The sequence below is a fragment of the Neoarius graeffei genome, chromosome 21 (genome assembly GCF_027579695.1).
Source record: "Neoarius graeffei isolate fNeoGra1 chromosome 21, fNeoGra1.pri, whole genome shotgun sequence".
Classification (NCBI taxonomy): Eukaryota; Metazoa; Chordata; class Actinopteri; order Siluriformes; family Ariidae; genus Neoarius; species Neoarius graeffei.
In genome coordinates this window covers 8,650,230-8,671,826 of record NC_083589.1, presented here as the reverse complement: position 1 = coordinate 8,671,826, position 21,597 = coordinate 8,650,230, and the positions used below count along the sequence as shown (strand labels likewise).

General features: G+C 41.4%; 1 gene segment (V, D, J or C); it reads left to right on the top strand.

Annotated features, from left to right (window-relative positions):
- The first annotated feature begins 2,615 nt into the window (after nt 1-2,615).
- LOC132869628 (immunoglobulin kappa variable 1-8-like) lies at nt 2,616-3,099 on the top strand. The segment is given in 2 exon segments: nt 2,616-2,672; nt 2,771-3,099. Coding segments are annotated over 2 exon segments (378 nt in total).
- The last annotated feature ends 18,498 nt before the right edge of the window (nt 3,100-21,597 follow it).

Genomic DNA, 21,597 nt, shown 5'->3' with positions numbered 1-21,597 from the left:
TCCATATTTGTTGTTTCACCCTCTCTCTATCTCTCTCTCTCTCTCAAACACACACACACACACACACACCCACACACACCCCTCAGGGTGATGCATGAAATACCCAAGAGAGCAGAATATCAGGTGGAAGAGGCAACTGGAGCCTAAAATGTACCAATTCAATCCGATTATAATGATCAGAGTCTGCAGGTGTAGGGTGTAGACTGTATCTTACAGTTTGATATTTAAGCCGAGTAAGAGATATCAATAATAATTAAGGAGCTGAACAACATTGGAGACTTAAGGAGACAGACAACATCACACCCACAACTGACATTTGCACAAGCATTGCTACAGAGGCATCTCTGGGGGTGACGTGTCACTTTCTCGGGCGGGATTGGGAAATGGAGTCCTACAGCCTGACAACACTGACCCTTGAAGAGACACACACAACGGAAAATATTGCACTGTGGATTGAGGACTGTATTGCCAAATTTGATATTTCAACAGAGAAAATCAAAGCTGTTGTTCACGACAACGGAACTAATGTTGTAGCAGCAGTGAAAATTTTAGCACAAAAGCACGGATGGGCATCAGTTCGATGTGCAGGTCAAATCCTTAAATGTGGTGCTGCAAAATGCTCTGAAGAACAACCAAGCTATCTCCAAGTGTGTGACTGCTGCAAGATGGCTGGTCGAACATTTTAAGAAGAGAGAACTAGCATGCACCAAGGTAAAAAATAAAATTGTGTTCGGGACATATGACACATAGGTCTAGTCAATCTCGGACTTTAGAAAATATAACATTTGTGTGTTGATGCAGTTTCATGAGAAAAGAACCTGAATGCAAAACCAAAGACACTCGTGTAGAATGTAGATCATGATCACCGAAAACTTCTGTGAGACTGAGCGAATATAAAGGACAATGTGTTGGTAAAACAGGACTTAACAGTTGGTGTGAGGTTCAAGATATGGTTCATGAAAAAGTAATGTGATGAGAGAGAGAGAGAGAGAGAGAGAGAGAGAGAGAGCAGTGAGGTGTCAGTGAGATTTGCATGAACAGGACGGAATCGTTTCATTTCTCCCAGAATAGAGCAGAAACTTCACCAGATGTTCAACTTCCTTCAGTCAAACTCACTGAAGCACAAAACACAGCACTGAATCTACAGCTAATCACACTCTCTCATCACACTGATCATCACTATTAACTCCAATAAAAGAACAGACAACGTCCAAAATTCAGCTTTATTTCAGCACAAACTACAGGAAGAGCAACAGGACAGTGAAGAGAGGAAAGACAGAAATGTCAGCATTGTGTAGAATTGAAACTCTATTGTAGATGGATCATAAGCAGCTCCATGTTAAACTCTATCTTGGATCCACTAGCCTTCACACTGACTCTTTCTGAACGTGACTGGATGATTGACGTTGTTATGGGAGACCGTGCAGCGGAACTCCTCCCCCTTTTCCCAGAGGTCTTTGCTGAGGGTCAGGGTGCTGCTGCGGCTGTAACGGCCGTTCTTCTCTACTTCTGCGCTGCTCAGAACCCCGTTCTTCACCTCTGAGCCGTCCACTGTCCAGCTCACCAGCGCCCCCTGTGGAGAGTAGCCAGACAGCAGGCAGAGCAGCGAGGCCGATCCCTCAGACAGCTGCAGAGGGGACGGAGGGAGCAGAGACACGGAGGGAGACACTGTGGAACCCGCTGGAGAGGAGAAACACACAAACACATCATAGACACCTCATTCACACACAATTAGAAATGAGGATGAAATATTTCTGCAACTTTGTGGAACTGACTGATCTTACAGAGGAATTAAGTCGAATAAAGTCTGACTTCATGACTGAGTTTCATTCACTACTTTATTATGTGACATCAGTTTCAGTGCAGCAACAAAACAAACATGTTCCACTCTGTAATTTATCTGGGAAAATAATTTTACAACAAGTTTTATTACTTTATAGTTCAAACCTTCAGCACATTTAACTGCAGCAAATACAAATGTAGCTGACGACAGAAATATTCATCGTTTAACACAAACACACACAGCAGCTTTCATCTGGATTTTACATCAGCACACAGTCACTATATTTATTAAATGTTTATTATAGAGTAACTGCAGAGTTATTGCATGTTGAATTTATAGCAAGTGTGTAATTATTACATATTTAACATCAATAATTGTGTATTTATTGAATGTTTAAGAACATTGATATGGGATCTGTTCTGATACTGAAATGTATTCCTCATCAGAGCAAAATAACACACAATAAAATCAATTACACAATTATCAACATCAACAATCTGTTCAGGTTAAGTTTATTACTGTAATAAGTAATGAACAAAATTAATTTTGCATTAAAAGAAGAAAACACACTTACTGTTCACGATGAGTTTGGAGCCTCCACCAAAAGTGTACCACAGTGATACATTCTAATGAAACCGTCGTACAAAAACCTCCATCACACTGCAGTGCACACACACACACACACACACACACACACACACACACACACACACACACACACACACACACTCACTTTGCATTATCAGTCCATGCTTCAGTGCTCTGCGAGTGTTTATAGCCCTGTGACTTTAACACTTCATGACTGAGAGCTGCTGCTCAGCAACTTCACCCACAGCAACCATGACTTTGATCAGCGTCTTCATCTGCACACTGGCCCTCTGGACTCAAGGTGAGAGTTTAACATCAACTCACAGCCTCACACACTTCATTTCATACGAATTCTACACCACTTTAGAGCTTACAAACACAATCTATGTTTCTCTTCAGGATCCAGAGGTCAGGTGACTGTGACTCAGACTCCTTCAGTGCAAACTGTTGCTCCAGGAAACACAGTCACCATCAACTGTAGAACCAGTAGCAGCGTGTATAATGGTGACTATCTCGCCTGGTACCTGCAGAAACCTGGAGAAGCTCCTAAACCCCTGATCTATGGTGCTACTACCTTACAGTCAGGGACTCCAGCTCGTTTCAGCGGCAGTGGATCGAATACTGACTTCACTCTGACCATCAGTGGAGTCCAGACTGAAGATGCAGGAGATTACTACTGTCAGAGTTATCATTATATCAGTAGTAGCAGTGTGTTCACACAGTGTTAGAGCGTCGTACAAAAACCTGGGTCAGTGAGAGTGCACAGAGAAGCACTGCTGCAGCTGGGAGCGACTGCAGGTGCTGAGGGGGAGGATGTGATACAGCACAATGACACACACTGTGGACGAGAGAAAACACACCACACTAACTCACTAATACACACACATCTGTGAGAGGAGTCCACCTTTCTCAGCTGTGGACAGACAAACAAAGTCCTGATCATTCTGATTCACTGCTTACTAATTATCTTTATCCCATTTTACACACTTAAGTATTTATTATAGTTATAATTTGTTGTATATATGATTTACCAAAACATTTATTTATTATTCATTTCAAACACTATTATATAATTGATATTTATTATCACAACTTTAATATTCATGAAATTGAGCCATATTATCGACCTGAAACTGACATTTAAACATAAATTATATGTTTTTTCTCATCATAATGCATCACAGTTGAAGTGTATTTCAGAATCCAGTAATGAAACACAAAGAAAGACAGGGAGCGACCTGAGAAAACAGAGAGAGCAGAAAAGTGCAGTGAGCAAGAGAAGGTTAAATCAGTGGAGTGAGGAGAGGAGGAGTGGAGCTGTAGAAAGCAGGAGAAGGAAAGAGGAATAACATCTCAGGATGATAGTGAGCTCATGGAATGTCCAAAACATCCTACAGAGGAGGGTCAAGGGCTGTGATCAATCTACACCTTGAACTAGTTTGAATAATTTCCGAGTCTGTGTCTTGTATTCTTCTCAAAGGAAAATGCTGGATTGTTTCAAATATTTTGAAGATATTCTAACTACGGTGACTAAAAATGTTTGATGTATATTTTTGCATCGAGGCTTCGTTTATTTCCTATCAGCTCACTGTGTTTTGCACGGATGATTATTACTGTGGCACAACGAGCTGCTGTGGATACGTGACGTGAAGGAGACGTCAGATGTGATTTGATGGCACGGTTTGAAAATGGAGGATGAGGGAGAAAACAGCAAGGGGTGAGGAGAAGAGTATGGGCAGAGAAAACAACAGAAAATGTCAATGTTTGGGATCATTTCAAGATAAAACAGAGCAACAAGTGTGTGGAGTGTATCTATTGCAAAGCCAAACTAGCCAACCACAACAGCACATCGTCAATGCTACTGCACCTCCACACAAAGCATTCAGTCTGTGCATCCAGTCCACAGAGCAGATCCAAGACAAGCTAACGCAAATCATTATGATGTTCAGTAATTATGGATATGTGCAATGGATAGTTAAGCAATATTGTGACTTGTTGTTGCGTTCACACAAAGAGATGTAATTAATTAATTATTCTCAGTAGAATAAGGGAAATCCCTTCCCTTATTCTCGTACTAAGTCAAATTTTAATGATAAAACAGACTCAAAACGAGATGCATCATCGCCTTCGGCGGACCACCAAGAAACACCGGCTCAAGCAGCCGCAGTTGCTGGAGAGTGAGCTTGGTTTGCTTATGCTATGGTCGCTGTTGTTTGGTTTGATAGAATTAGTACGGTCAATAAGCTCAACCATTCTTTTTGGTCAGTGTAGGCTTTCTTGATTTGCCATATTTAGATCGCCATTCTTTACAAGAATGGACTTTCAGGAAAACATGTTTGAGGAACTAAAACTGTGCTAAACAAGTGGAGTGGGCAGTAGTGCTGTCCAAACTTAAACATGCATGTCAAACGTTTGCTTCTGACACAATCCATGGTTATATGGAGCACTAACGCCTGAGTGTAAAGCAGCCCAACAGCCCGCTGGCAAAATATGTTCTTAACGTGCCAGCTAGGAGCCTTATTTCCTTGAGGATTTTCCCCAAAAAATGATTTTTACAAGAGAAAACGCTCAGAGATCAGATTCATGTCGTTGGCTGCTGCTGCTGCTGTGCTGTATCCAGGGCCGCTGACAGCTTTGGCTGGGCCCGGGACAAAATGCTCTGAATGGGCCCCCCCAACACCCCCCCACCCCCCGGGCCAACCCACCCACCCACCCACCTCTCTTATTCCAGTCTCTACTCACTCCAACCCTTAAATGACAGGTATTCAAAAAGGTATTCAAAAAGGTATTCCTAAACTCGTGGATAGTTTACTATAATCACGCGATTGGGGTGCTCTTGAAGGAGCAGCGATGGACGGGGGATTTCGGGCAGGGCTGGGGGCGAACATAGTATACTGTGCGTGCGTACTGTCCAGTGTGAAAAGCAGAGAAGAACACACCGCTCGAGAAACGGCGGGATATGATTGCGGGCTAATGTGAATATTCTTAGCTTCAATCAGATATATGAAACACAATGTTATTAAGCCGTTGTGGTTATGAAATGATTCAATGCCCTGTGCATTTGATATGGTGTTCAGTGTGACTTGCTCTCCCTTCGTTTGTAACATGAATTGCGTGCCGCGCGTGCCTTGGTTGGGGTTACTTTACGGGGCTGGAAAAAGTTGGCTGTGTCTTACCTGGCTCAGCTGCCCCACTGCCTTTTCTAGTACCTGCTGCATCATCCCAATCTTTTTTAAAATATTTATGCAGTGAGCCCCTGAGTCTCTTGGTTTCTTCCTCTCTTTTTCTCTTTTCTTTTCTGTGCTCCTGACTTGTGCATGTTGGCAAATGGCACGCATGCTGATTGTCGAAGCGCTATGATCGAATGATGTCGTTTTTTTCCCCTTAATCAAAGAGTCAGACCAAACCATTTTTGCATTAGGGGTGGTAGGGGGTTCTTGACGCCTTTTTCAAAGACAATAAAGGCAAAAGATCTAGAAATCATTTATTGAATGCAAATATAGCACATTTCTCCCCCAAATCAACACATTTTGAAATTAAATAAAATAATTTAATCGCAACTTCATGAGAGCCCAGTTCTGGGCCCTCCCCATTCCTGGGCCCGGGACAACATACTCGTTTGTCCCCCCCTGTCGGCGGGCCTGGCTGTATCTATATAAAATTGATCACAATAAATCAGAGAGACTTCTGCCGTGCATTCAGTACTTTCTTGACAGAAAGCCTGTTCTAAAATTTCTTTTCTAGATTCAATAAACAAAGCAACTCCTGATGATGACTTCGCGGGACTGCTTACCAGAGAGAAAAAGCTGTTGGAAAATGAAAAATATGAGTTGTTGACCAAAGACTACACCCCATCAGAAAAATTTGTTTGCCTTAAGACAAAAGTCTATGGTAAAAGCAGGTGCTTTCAAATGTCCTGGCTCTAAGATTACAAGTGGCTTGTGTACAGTCCTTCAAAAGAGGGGGGTCTGTGTAGAGTATGTCTAGCGTTCCCACCAACCTCCAACACTGTGAACACTGGGGCGCTTATCAGTTTTGTGATGACCAAATTTCATAAGGCAAACGAGATATCAAGGGAGCATGAAAAAACAATATATCATAATGACGCTTTGCTTCACACCGCAAACTTTATCAAGAGAATGCGCAATACAGAAAAAGCAATATCTTCTGTTCTACAATCGTCAAGAGTCGCACAAATAGATTACAACCGCAAGGTTCTGAGGAGCATTATATCCTGTTTAATATTTTGTGGGAAGCAACATATTGCTCTTTGTGGGCATAACAAGTCTAAAATTATAGGGAACAACAATCAAGGAAATTTCCTTGCGCTTCTAAACTTCTGTGCAGAAGCTGGGGATGAAGTTATTGTGAAACACTTAAGCAGCTGCACACGCAGCACCACCTATACATCATCAACTATTCAGTATGATTTAATTAATATCATAATGGAGTACTTGAGAAACCAGATAACTAGCGAAATTCCCGAGAATGCACCTTTTTTCGCGATCCTTGCCGATGAAGTTACTGACGTTTCAAATACTGTGCAACTTTGTATATTGATTTATTTCGTAGATGAAACTTGTAAGATACATGAAGAGTTTCTCGGATATCTATCATTAGAAAGAACCACTGGAAAAGCTGTAGCAAATTCAATCCTTGAGGCATTGCAGAACAGGTCATTAGACGTAACCAACTGCAGAGGTCAGGGTTATGATGGATCATCCAGCATGTCTTCAGCTGTAAGGGGTACTCAAGCATTCATCAATGGAAAGTGTCCCAAAGCAATCTATACGCACTGTAACGCACATTGCTTAAATCTTGCAATTGTTCACTCTTGCAACATCCCTATGATTAAGAACATGATGGGAACTCTAAATGAAATCTGGTGTTTTTTCAAGTTTTCTCCCAAACGAAATGAGTTGTTGGAGGCAGTGATCAACAACATATGCCCTGACTCGCGAAGAACCATGTTAATTAGTCTCTGCCAGACTCGTTGGGTTGAAAGGCATGAGGCGTTTGAGGTATTCTACAGCCTCTTTAAGGCAATTGTGAAGACAACGGAGGTTATGACCAATGAGCAGATCTACCTCGAGGAGTACAGATCCTGGAAATGGGACCAGGAAACACGCATGAAGGCTAACGGCTTTCTGACAGCCATCACAAACTTTCAGTTCATAGTTGCCCTGATAACAGTAATGAAGTATTTGTCCGTGCTTAAACCACTCAGCATGCAACTGCAGAAAAGAGACAGTGGCATTTACAAGGCCTACACACAAGTCGGTGCTGTTAAATCAGATCTGAGAGCTTTCAGAGATCGGACCGAGGCCAGCTTCAGATGGTGGTACGAGACAAGCGTTGAACTGGCGAAAGATGTGGATGTTGTGCCAACAATGCCAAGAATCGCCAACATACAGCGTCATCGTGATAACGGCCCTGCCACAACACCTTTTCAGTACTTTCAGTGTTCACTGTGCATACCTCTTATGGATCACCTGATAACCCAGAAGGACAACTACTTCAGTGAAGACCAGATGAATGGCTCCAAACTGATGTGTTTGATACCTCAAGTACTAATGAACTCACCTGACACCGCGGTCGACGCGGCAGTGAAGTTCTATCAAGATGATCTAGTTTCGCCAAATGTGGTTGATGTGGAGCTTCTTTGTTGGCGTAATAAATGGTCACAAGTTGACAAATCAGCCCTTCCAACCAGCGCCTCAACCACTCTTAGAGACTGTGGTCCAGTTTTCTACCCCAACATAAACATTCTCCTCCGCATCCTTTGTACTCTGCCGGTTACTTCGGCGGAGTGTGAAAGGTCCTTCAGTCCATTAAAACGCCTGAAGACGTACCTGCGAAGCACCGTGACCACAGAGCGGCAGTTGGGACTGGCGATGATGAACATACACTATGGCAGAGCGATCGACATTGACAAGATCGTTGACATCTTTGCTATTTGTCATCCACAATGCCTTTTACTTAGAAACATTTTGTCCGATGAGCAGTAAGACAATGAGAATAGAGAGATCTGCATCGGTTGACTAGGGTAAGATCAGTGTTCTCCATGGGCGCTTTAGTGGTGCACTGCCACGTTATAATCCTGGCCCGCCACCCTTCCCGTGGCCAAAAAAAAAAAAAATAAATAAAAATAATAATAATAATATCTTTCGATTACGTTCATTATGTCTTATATTAAATATAGTTAGTTTTTTTTTTTTTTTTCTTTTTTATCAGACATCTAATTTATTGGGTTTGTTTACCTGACATGTTTCGACGTACAACTTCCGTCTTCCTCAGAGTGTCACCGGATGTTAATTGGTGACGCATCTTTTATCAGCTGCTGTTTCTGAAGGCGTGGCCTTCCTGTCTGGTTTGACAGGTCGGTCACGCCTTCTACTGTCTGTTTGTCCCCTGCAAGATGGCACTCCAGGTGTGGGATTCCATGTAAATTATGCAATAAAACTTATATTGGGGAGACAGGAAGGAGTTTCAACACAAGAAAACATGAACATAAGAAAGAGTGCGAAAAGGAGACAGCTACAAGACAAACCCGAACAATAAAAGAAAAGGCACAACAGGAAAATTATAAGTCAGCTATAACAGATCACTGTAAAAGGGAAAATCACATTATGGACTGGGGGAATGCCAGAGTCATCCGCACAGAAGATAACAAACATCAGCGCTGGATCAGGGAGGCCATGGAGATCCGTAAGCGAAGCCCGAGGACCATCAACCGGGATGAGGGAGCATACATGCTCTCCCACACCTGGAGTGCCATCTTGCAGGGGACAAACAGACAGTAGAAGGCGTGACCGACCTGTCAAACCAGACAGGAAGGCCACGCCTTCAGAAACAGCAGCTGATAAAAGATGCGTCACCAATTAACATCCGGTGACACTCTGAGGAAGACGGAAGTTGTACGTCGAAACATGTCAGGTAAACAAACCCAATAAATTAGATGTCTGATAAAAAAGAAAAAAAAAACTAACTATATTTAATATAAGACATAATGAACGTAATCGAAAGATTAAGAATTAGTTACGGAGACGAAAGCATCAAGGAGTTTCGCCGCCTAGAGCGATTGACACGGAAACGGGCCCGCTACAGGAATCACCTGAGATTCAATCTGCGCTGCCGGGATGAGGAAGTCGTACCGGCCAGCCTGAACATCAAGAACCCGATTCCAACCAGAAACGCGGAAAAGATGATCAGGAAAGTGCGGATGACTCTGGTAAAAGAACGGATACGGTGCACAACGGATAAACTAAATAATATCAACAGCGAACTACACAGAGAGACGGAAACTTTCAAACGCCGGTTTCCCCAAAACAAGGAAATGGAAATGGCAATACACGGACACTTGGCAGACGTACACGAACAGGAATTCACAGAGACAAAAACCCGACAAATACGAAAACTGGACAAACTCATCGCACAGAAAAAGAAGGCAGAACCGGAGCACGCACACATCAACGACAAATGGATTTACAACATATCAAGGTACAAACTCTCACAAGCAGAACGCAGTATATTAGCAAAAGGACTCAACTACGCTGTCACACCGAACAACATACCACACGACGAATTCATTCTGGCAACTGAATTAGCATGTGAGAAAATACAGGATCAGGGACAAAAAGCAGCACTAAGAAACGCAATAGCTGGTATATTGAAAATGGCCAAACCACCACCCAGTAACATCACAAAACAGGAAGCCAAAGCCATGAGAACGTTAGCAAAAAATAAAGACATCACAATCCTCCCAGCAGATAAAGGCAGAACAACAGTTATTATGGACACTGATGAATATGAACGAAAAATGAATGAATTACTCAGCGACAACGCATTTGAAATATTAAAAAAAGACCCAACAGAAGACAAGAAAAAGAAACTTAAAGCACTACTAAAACCACTACTCAATGAAAATAAAATAGATAAGCAGGATTACAATCACTTAGTACCCACAGCCAACGTCATCCCCAGGATTTACGGCACACCAAAAATACATAAACCAGGAACACCATTACGCCCCATAGTAGATAGCATTGGTTCAGTCACATACAACTTATCAAAAGCACTCACCGAAATAATTAAACCATTACTAGGACTCACAGACCAACACTGCAAAAACTCAAAACATCTGGCAGAAGAACTAAAAAACATCAAAATGCAGCAAGATGAAGTTTTCATTTCACATGATGTCATATCTCTTTTCACCAGAACACCCACGGAAGCCACCATACAGATAGTACAAGACAAATTAAAAACAGACAGGACGCTCAAGAAACGTACAAACCTCACCGTACAAGACATCACTCAGCTTCTTCAATTCATCGCCACATCCACATACTTTCAGTTCAGGAATACAATCTACAGACAGAAGGAAGGTTTTGCCATGGGAGACCCACTATCAGCCATCATGTGCGGTTTTTTCATGGAGGATCTGGAGCAAAAAGCACTCACCACAATACCAGCGGAATACAGACCAACACTCTGGAAACGGTATGTGGACGACATATTGGAAAAAGTAAAGAGGGGACACACTCAACAACTCACCGACCATCTTAACACCATAGACAATACCGGCAATATAAAATTCACACATGAAGAAGAAACGGAGCAGTCAATAGCATTTTTGGATTTAAAAATACAACACACAGAAGAGGGGGACATCAAAATAAAAGTACACAGAAAACCCACACACACCGACCAATATTTAAACTGGACTTCCGAACACCCCATAATGCACAAAATATCCGTAGTTAGAACATTACATGAACGCACAGCAATAATTACAGATCCACAGGACAAAGAACAGGAGGAACAACATATACAACACGCACTGAAAGCATGTCAATATCCACAATGGGCAATATCCAAAGGGGCGGAACAGGTTAAAAACAACAAAACACAAAAGAAAGAGAAAAAACAAACTAACAAACAAGAACACAGGGGAGTAGTTACATTACCATACATCAGGGGAATAACTGAACGCATTCAAAGAGTAATGAGGAAACACAATGTTAACACACCTGTCAAACCACACACAACACTCCGTCAGATCCTGGTGCATCCCAAAGACAGAATACATCCGGACAACAGATGCAACACCATATATGAGATTCCATGTAAATTATGCAATAAAACTTATATTGGGGAGACAGGAAGGAGTTTCAACACAAGAAAACATGAACATAAGAAAGAGTGCGAAAAGGAGACAGCTACAAGACAAACCCGAACAATAAAAGAAAAGGCACAACAGGAAAATTATAAGTCAGCTATAACAGATCACTGTAAAAGGGAAAATCACATTATGGACTGGGGGAATGCCAGAGTCATCCGCACAGAAGATAACAAACATCAGCGCTGGATCAGGGAGGCCATGGAGATCCGTAAGCGAAGCCCGAGGACCATCAACCGGGATGAGGGAGCATACATGCTCTCCCACACCTGGAGTGCCATCTTGCAGGGGACAAACAGACAGTAGAAGGCGTGACCGACCTGTCAAACCAGACAGGAAGGCCACGCCTTCAGAAACAGCAGCTGATAAAAGATGCGTCACCAATTAACATCCGGTGACACTCTGAGGAAGACGGAAGTTGTACGTCGAAACATGTCAGGTAAACAAACCCAATAAATTAGATGTCTGATAAAAAAGAAAAAAAAAAAAAAAAACTAACTATAAATAATAATAATAATAAAATAAAATAAATAAAAAATACATTTAAAAAACTTTACTTCATCAGTATACACCAAATAAATCGTAAAGTATTCGCTTTATTATAAGTTTGTAACTATTTAACATGCAGAAGACCATTAAACGAGTGCATACGGGGGTACATGAAGTGGCCACACGTTTGCAAGAGGAAAACATCCAGCTGGCTGCATACAGATTGTGACACAGAGCTCTGCAGATTGAGGTCTATCCCTGCGTTACACTACACCGCACCACATTATACTGTACTGACACATAGTAATGTTGGAAGCTACAAGCTGCAGCTAAATAACTTTGCGGGTGTTTGTAGCGTTATTGTGCAACGGTTACGCTTATCTATCGTCTTTTCTGACCATACACAGTTACAGTAATCATATAACAGCGCACACACACACATACACACACACACACACACACACATTAGTTAGGTTCAGGTCTTTTATTTTACGTTTCTGTGATTGTGTAGGCGAGAGCTGCATTTTGTGTGTTACAAAAAAAAGTATGCATTTATTGTAATTGAGTATTTTGTTTATGAATTATAGAGGTTATTGGCCTGCACTTAGACCTGACATTGTTCTGTAAATTTATGGTTTATGTGATGTTGGTAATATACAGTAAAGTAATTGGTATCTTCCAGTGGGTGGGGACAGGCCACTATATCCAGCCCTCTGAAGGGAGGTGGATTAGTGGGTCATGGGCTCTGTCTGTTATGTAATAGTCCTGTAATGTGCATCTAATCAGGCAGTGCAAAGATAGTGCAATACAGTATTCCGTTTAGTAGACAAAGTATTTTTGTTGCAATAATTACTTGAACTTTTCTTTTATTATTAAAATTTATTTTGTGTTAAAATTCTGCTGCTACTTTGGGAAACCGGACCCAATAAAACATCTTGTATTAAAAGTTCTATGTTTGGCTGTTGTCCATCAGATGATATGTACAGTAAGAATGTGCTAATTTTTTGTAAAATGATTTTAATAATGATTTTGCATTTCCTATCCATTTATTGGCCAGTTTCACATTCAAAAAAGCCCACAGTCTGTCAGCTTGGTAAGATGTCGAGCTGCTATCCATACACTGCCAGATAAAGCTGATTTGGCCTAATCATTATCCGACATCTCAACAGCTTGCAACATGAGATGAAAGAATGAAACACAAACCTGCGTGTATGTACTCAGGCTGCCAGTCAGTGTGTAACCCCTCCTTTGTAAAATCCTAGCTACGCCCCGTTCAGTCACTCACTAAATTTTTTTTAACCATCGTAGCGTTGCTCATTTTCATCTGCTTCTGACAAGTAATGATGCACAAACTCTGTCTCATGCTTTCATTATATCTCATTTAGATTACTGTAATTCCCATTTCAAAGGCCTTCCTGCACAGTTTTGCCAAAAGCTACAATATATTCAGAACTGGGTGGCACGGTGGTGTAGTGGTTAGCGCTGTCGCCTCACAGCAAGAAGGTCCGGGTTCGAGCCCCGTGGCCGGCGAGGGCCTTTCTGTGCGGAGTTTGCATGTTCTCCCCGTGTCCGCGTGGGTTTCCTCCGGGTGCTCCGGTTTCCCTCACAGTCCAAAGACATGCAGGTTAGGTTAACTGGTGACTCTAAATTGACTGTAGGTGTGAATGTGAGTGTGAATGGTTGTCTGTGTCTATGTGTCAGCCCTGTGATGACCTGGTGACTTGTCCAGGGTGTACCCCGCCTTTCGCCCGTAGTCAGCTGGGATAGGCTCCAGCTTGCCTGCGACCCTGTAGAACAGGATAAAGTGGCTACAGATAATGAGATGAGATGAGATATTCAGAACTCTGCAGCTAGATTTCTAACTCATACTACAAAATTGCTTTTTATTAAATTTTCACAAAACTGTAGTGAGAAAAAACAAAACAGTTAAAACTGACAGAGAGCTAATAGACATAATTGCATGAATGCCATACATGGATCCCATACATACATACTGTATCTCCAGTGTGCGTCGTATATAATATACATACATACATACATACATACATACATACTTCATAGACAGTTTTTTTTTTGCTTCAGTTTATTATATTTTCAATAGTTAACCCATGTACAGATACATGCCAAAAAAAAAGATCAACAAAAGAAAAGCCGGGGGGGGGAGACGTGGAGAGCTACTGATCTAAGGTGGTTGCATCAAATTCACTTGTAAAATATTCTAAAAAGTCGCACCAAGTTTTTTTGAACCTTTCTACAGAGCCCTGAATTGTGCATCTGAATTTTTCTAGCTTAAGAAACGCCATCACCTCACAGACCCAACGTGAATGGGATGGAGGTGTGGCCAATTTCCAACCAAGAAGGATAAGTCGGCGGGCTAGTAATGTTGAGAATGCTATGAAGTCTGAATGATGTTTTGATAGCCTGCTGTTGCTAGGGGTAACCCCAAATACTGAGATAACTGGATCTGGCTCGATTTGTTTTTTTTACAAATATAAGAGAATGTATTGAAAATCTCTGAGCAGAATGTGTGTAGTTTTGAGCATGTCCAAAACATGTGTCCCAGAGTGGCAGGGGCCTGATGGCATCTGATGCAGTTTGGACCTGAGCCGGGGTATATCAGAGCCAGTCTGACTCCACAGAGGTGCAGGCGGTTGAGTATCTTAAATTGAACCAATCCGTGCCTAACACAAATTGAGGATGTATGTACTCTTTTGATAGCTCTTTGCCAGGTTTCCTCAGAAAGCTCCATGCTCAAGTCTTCACCCCACCGTTCTTTCAGGTGGTGGAGAGAGTTACCTTCCATGTCCTGTAAAATACTATATAACTGAGACACACAGCCTGGTATATGGGGCTTAAGCTTCAGACATTCATCAAGTGGGCAGGCTGGAGGTTTGTGCGGGAATGATGGAAAATATGTACGAGTGAAATTGCGTATTTGAAGGTACCTGAAGAAGTGGGACTTTGGTAGGTTGTATTCTTTCACAAACTGGTCAAAAGAGCCAAACAGTCCATTAATGAATAAGTCCCCTACACAATGAAGTCCCTTCCCAAACCAGGCCTGAAAAGCTGCATCTAACAAAGAGGGTCTAAAAAGGGGATTGGCAATAAAAGGCATTGACACCAAAGCTTCCATAAGGCCAAAGTGTTTATGAAATTGGGTCCATATGTGACCCCTCACCGAATCCAGGGACGCATGTCGGCCGAATCGAATCCGAGATAATCACAAAAGAAGCATTTTTTTTCGAAATTTGTGATTTTCGTTTTTTTCCATCATGTGCAAGTTGAGATCTTGAAGAATGCAATCAGTATTTCAGATAATAGATTGTTTTGTTGGAAAAGCATACATTTTTTGTTGCAAATTGTCTCGTTTTTGTCAGGACTGTAGCCTGCTGGGGGGTGTGGGTAAATTACCATATGGGCCATTCACATAATGATTTAAGTCTTTTTTTTCGCGAATCAGCTGTATGATACGAGCTGAGCTCGTGGCTACTTAAGCTGCATACAGGCATGTAATTTCACTATGGAATGAGGAAGCTAAAGAGAGCGCAGAGGAGCTGAAACACTGCGAAGCAAACAGACACACGGTATTTACATCGGAGATAACCATTTCTAGCAAAAAAACCCAACCAAAAGGAAGTGTTCTAGGATTACATTCCATCGGAGGCATTGGTGTGTGCAAGGCGCCGTTTCTCTTTCTGATGGGGTAAGTTTTTAATCTAAGGCTGTGTGGTTATTTTTGCATGTAACGGAGAGTGTTGTGGTTTGGTTACATGAAACTAGCATTGTGTTAGTTGTGTTATCATTGTGCTATCTTTCTTTCTTACAGTGTGAGTATTTTGTTATTTTTGCATGTAACGGAAAGTGTTGTGGTTTGGTTAAGCCTAGGTCACAACCAGACGTACGATTTTTTGGCCGTGTGATTTTTGGCGTTTCCCAAATTGCCGCGTTTTATTTTTTTTTGTTCATGGAGAAAGACGCGCGTTGGCCTATGTTTGTCTTGCAACCTGAAAAAAACGTAAGCGCCCGTAGAGTTTGTTTGACATGACAAAGAACCTCTGCGGCCAGTCTGCGGCTCGAAAATCAGCATAACACACGAGCGCCCTCCATGCGTTTCATGCATTTTTTGCATATAGACCGGCCGTAGAAGCACGTACGGCCAGTTGTGCCTGAGGCTTTACATGAAACTAGTGTTGTGTTAGTTGTGTCATCATCATGCTATCTTTCTTACAGTATGAGTAATTTTTCAACCACAAAACGTTAAAGTATACTTTAGGACTTATTTTTGTACTTCATAATTGTTTTGGGCATACTTTGCATGGAAGGAAAATTGACGTGGTGATCTTTGTTTACATGGAAGTAGCATCATGCTAGCTCGAAGGGGGTAGGGCTTTCCTTAATGTCATGCAAATGAGCACCATTATGTGCCCGCCCTGCACCCAGAGTAGCTGAGAAGGAAAACTTTGAGGGCGATTTTCTCCCTTTTCTGTTTTAAGAGGTATACACTTTCAAAAGGCCACACATTCTTCAAATATTGTCAGATCTCCACATGGAAGGCATCATTGGAAAGCTTAGAAACTGTGCTTTCTGAATCTGTCAATAACTCAAAATGCCCCCGGGCTGACATGTGTCCCTGGATTCTGGATTTGGGCACATATACGTAGAGTGCCTCTCACAATTGGATTGTCTGTATGAGCCCCCACCGCTAATGGTAATGAGCCACACAACATACATGCTAAGGAAACTGGTGAACATGCCTGTTGTTCCATGAGAGACCAGTTTGGACCTTCCCCTTTCACAAATGTATTGTACCAGACAGTCACTTTATGAATATTGGCTGCCCAATAATAATATAAAAAGTTTGGCAGCGCTAGACCGCCATTTGTTTTGCGTTTCTCCTGGACAGATTTACGTGCACGTGGTATAGTCTTATTCCAAATGAATGTGCTAATGTATTTATCTAATTCTTTAAAATATAATTTCGGCAAGAAAATGGGAACTGTCTGGAATAAGTATAGAAATTTTGGTAGAATAACCATCTTAACTGAGTTAATGCGACCGGCCAGAGATAATGGAAGCGTTGACCAGCGGTTGGTATCCTTCCTAGCTTGATCTATAAGTGGTCTAAAGTTAAGTTTGAGAAGGTCTTTATAGTGGCGTGTTACCTTGACTCCTAAATATGTTAGGGGGCCAGTTGTAACTCTGAATTCGCATGAATCAAAGGACATCGTCAATGCTTTTCTATTTATGGGGAATAATACACTCTTTGCTAAATTGATTTTAGAACCTGAGGCGAAACTAAATTGTGAGATTGTGTCCAGGCACTTTGGAATAGAATTTTCAGGGTCTGATATAAATAGCAAAAGGTCGTCCGCATATAATGAGACTTCATGGACTTGCCCCCCCGTTAATTCCCAATATTTCATTGTTTTGTCGCAGAGCTATAGCCAATGGCTCAATGGCGAGATTAAATAGAAGAGGGGACAGCGGACAACCTTGCCTCGTTCCCCTATGGAGGATGAAATGCTCAGAATCGATATTATTGGTCCTAACTGATGCCTGAGGCATAGAGTACAGTGTTTGAATCCAAGATGTAAAAATCGGGCCAAATCCAAATTTGCTTAATGATTTAAAAAGGTGTCCATATTCGATTCGGTCAAAAGCTTTATGTGCGTCCAGTGAAATTACTATCTCTGGAAGTTGGGTCGAGTGTTCAGAATATACTATATTAAAGAGGCGGCGCAGGTTATGATATAACTGCCTGCCCTTTATGAAACCTGTTTGCTCAGGGTGCACAATAGTTGGTAAAACAGATTCTAATCGTAGGGCAAGGATTTTTGTAAGTATTTTGTAATCACATGTAAGTAGGCTGATTGGTCGATATGATTCGCACTTGATTGGGTCTTTATCTTTTTTTGGTAGAACAGAAATTGAAGCCTTGATCATAGATGTAGGGAGCTTTTTTTGTTTAAGCGATTCTGTGTAGACAGAGCGTAGGAGTGGTGTCAATTTACTGGCAAAAGTCTTATGAAATTCAATGGGGTGACCATCTGGGCCTGGTGCTTTTCTATTATTCATTAGTTTAATTGCTTGGCCAATTTCAGCATCAGATATTGGCTCTTCTAGGCTGGACTTATCTTCGTCACTTAGGGTGGGCAAGTCCAGATTTTCTACAAAATTGTTTGCATGACAACTCTCTGAACTATATAGGGAGAAGTAAAAATTTTTAAACTGATCATTGATGTCTTTCGGGTCTGATTTGATGGTGCCATCAGTGGCTTGTATTTCTGTAATATAATTGACAGCCGAAAATTGACGTAACTGATGAGAAAGCAGCCTACTCGCACGCTCTCCATGTTCGTAATGGCTCTGTCTTGATTTTAAAAATTTCTCTTCAGCCTGTTTAGAAGCAAGAAGATCGAACTCTGTCTGCAATGCAATCCTTTTCTTGCGGAGGTCTGTCGATGGAGAATCAGAGAGTTGCTGATCAACATCATGAATAAGCGTGGTTAATTCTGTGAAACGTTTCGACCTGCTTTTGTTCAGTCGAGATGTGTATTCTATTATCTGACCCCTCAAGTATACTTTTAGTGTTTCCCATAAGGTAAATATATTGGTGTCTGGCAACTGGTTAGTTTCAAGGAAAAAGTCAATCTGAGCCAAAACGAAGTCTACAAAATCCTTTTCTGCTAAAAGTGTAGGGTTGAGACGCCAATTGCGCCTTGTGGCTACATTATTCGGGAGCCAAAGCTCCATGATGACTGGTGAGTGGTCAGAAATGACTATACAATCATATCTACACAATTTAATAAATGAAAGCATTTTTTTGTCTACAAGGGAAAAATCAATCCTTGAATATGTCTGATGTGCAGTAGAAAAAAAGGAAAACTCTTTCACTGTTGGATTCTTAAATCTCCAAAGATCTACCACACCACTGGACTGACAAAACGTCTGAATAATATGAGCAGATTTGGAGAGAGGGCCTGCTGGGATTTTAGAGCGGTCAAGAGAGGGTTGCAGGACGGTATTGAAATCTCCTCCCAATATCAAGTGGTGTGTGCCTGACTCTGGGATGCAACTAAACAGTTGCTTATAGAAATCAGGCCTGTCCCAATTAGGGGCATAGATATTGACTAAAACCACTGGATAATTGTACAGCCTGCCCTGAACGATAACAAAGCACCCATTTATATCAGCCACTTCTTTTGAAGATACAAACTGCACATTTTTCCCTATCAAGAGAGCTGTCCCTCAACACTTGGAGTTAAGTTTGGAATGAAAGACTTGTGATACACAACCTCTTTGTAATCTGGAAATATCTGACGTGCGTAGATGTGTTTCCTGTAGGAATATTACCTCTGCCTTAAGTTTCATCAGGTGGGAAAATACTTTGCTTCACTTTACGGGATGATTGAGTCCCCTCACATTCCAGCTTATAAATTTTGTTGATGTTCTACTCAACCCATCTAGGAAGGCCATGTGAAAAGAGGACTGACTGACGTCCAGAAAGATTCACCTGGCAATAGAGCCACATCTCTAGCCCTGGGGAGAAGGGGGGGGGGGGGGAGAGATAGACAAAGAGCACAGCGAGAGAAAAAAAAAAACAGTAACACAAAACACATAAAGAACCCCGAATGTGACATGTAACCCCAATTGCTGGCGTCTCCCCAACTGAGAGGCTGCACCCTCCCTCCCTCCTAAGCCATTATGAAGAAACCTGTTCAACATCTTACCTATCAGGGCTGAGGCCCCATAAGAACCTTATGTACCAACAATTTAGCTTAACAGCTGGAACATTTCAAGTCAAGGAGACCTGTTCAGTGTGTGCGCGTTAGTGTCTGTGTTCATATCTATGAATTATGTGTGTGTGTGTGTGTGTGTATGAGTGTGTGTGTATGTGCGTGCCCATATGTCTGTGAAGTCGATGATGTCTGAATGTGCCGGAGTCTGTGCAACTGAAACAAAATAAAAATTGTGTCTAGTAGGGGTGGGTATTGGCAAAGAAGTCACGATTCAATTCGAATCACGATTCACATGCTACGATGCGATACTATCACGATGCATCACGATTCTTGAATTATTGCAATGCATTGCGATATATTCAACATACTTCAGTGAAAATGTAAAAAAAAAAAAAAGAGCATAATTACCAGTGGCTGTGTACGATCTGGATAGTGTCTCCAATTGATGCATAACTCAGAGCAACTCAGTTCATAACTGAATTTATTGAAACGACTTTGGAGGTAGTTGCCATTAAAATGAATATTACTGTTTCCATACTTAACAAGTGGACACACTAATGACAAAAATTGCATAGGATTTATAAAACTAAAAATAATAAAAGAAAACTAATAGCAGCAGTTTTCAATTTCTTTGCAGCACCTGCAGTATGGGAGGACAAGGCAATAATAAATATCAAAATATATATACTATATTACTCAGTGCATTAAATTATCATCATCATTATATTATTTGTTACATTACTTTACATTATATTTAAATGCCTTATGCATTTATAGTTTGTGGAGCATCCTCAAATTAGAAAACAATACACTCACTAAGCATATTTCTTTTAGCATGTTGTAGTACCGCAGCAGTTATGTCAGACTCGGTGAGTGTGCAGATGTCCTTCTCAGATTTACGTATTTCTGCAGACAGGAGTGCAGCGTGGATGGCAGGCTGTTGCTCTAAAAAGCGCTCAAGCATGTCGTGCGCGCTGTTCCAGCGAGATTTGTAAACAGAGTCGCAGTCGCATATGATGTCTATGCAGAATGTCTAGGTCGCAGTAGCCCGCCGCTGGAAATGCCACTGGCATGAAGGCAGCGGGCGTCAAAAACTCCACGGCGACATCTACAGGACTGGAAGTTGTATTCTACTTGTTTTTAGCTGATGTTCGCCAACCATTCATACAATTTTATTTATTCATTTTTTAAAATTAATAATCGATATTTGGCGTCAAGAATCGATGCAGTATATCGTGAAAGTTAGTATCGCGATGCATTGTCATGACGATTATTTTGCACACCCCTAGTGTCTAGGTATTACAGTATGAAAGCTCACAAACTAGCCACTTATTAGCAGGTTGACCCCATGTCATATTACCCCGTAAAACAATATTGTAAAGAATATTATCCATCCCTGGTGATCCCAAACAATCATTAATCAAGAAAACAATATCAGCAACTGTATTTATGAACCAATTCAGTGTCACTGTTATCAGCCTTGGCATTCATAATGGGTAAAGCAAACTGTACTGTATGACATTACATCCATATACAGTGGGGCAAAAAAGTATTTAGTCAGTCACTAATTGTGCAAGTTCTCCCACTAAAGATGAGAAAGGCCTGTAATTTTCATCGTAGGTATACCTCAACTATGAGAGACAAAATGAGAAAAAAAAATCCAGAAAATCACATTGTCTGATTTTTAAAGAATTTATTTGCAAATTATGGTGGAAAATAAGTATTTGGTCAATAACAAAAGTTCATCTCAATACTTTGTTATATACCCTTTGTTGACAATGACAGGTCAAACGTTTTCTGTAAGTCTTCACAAGGTT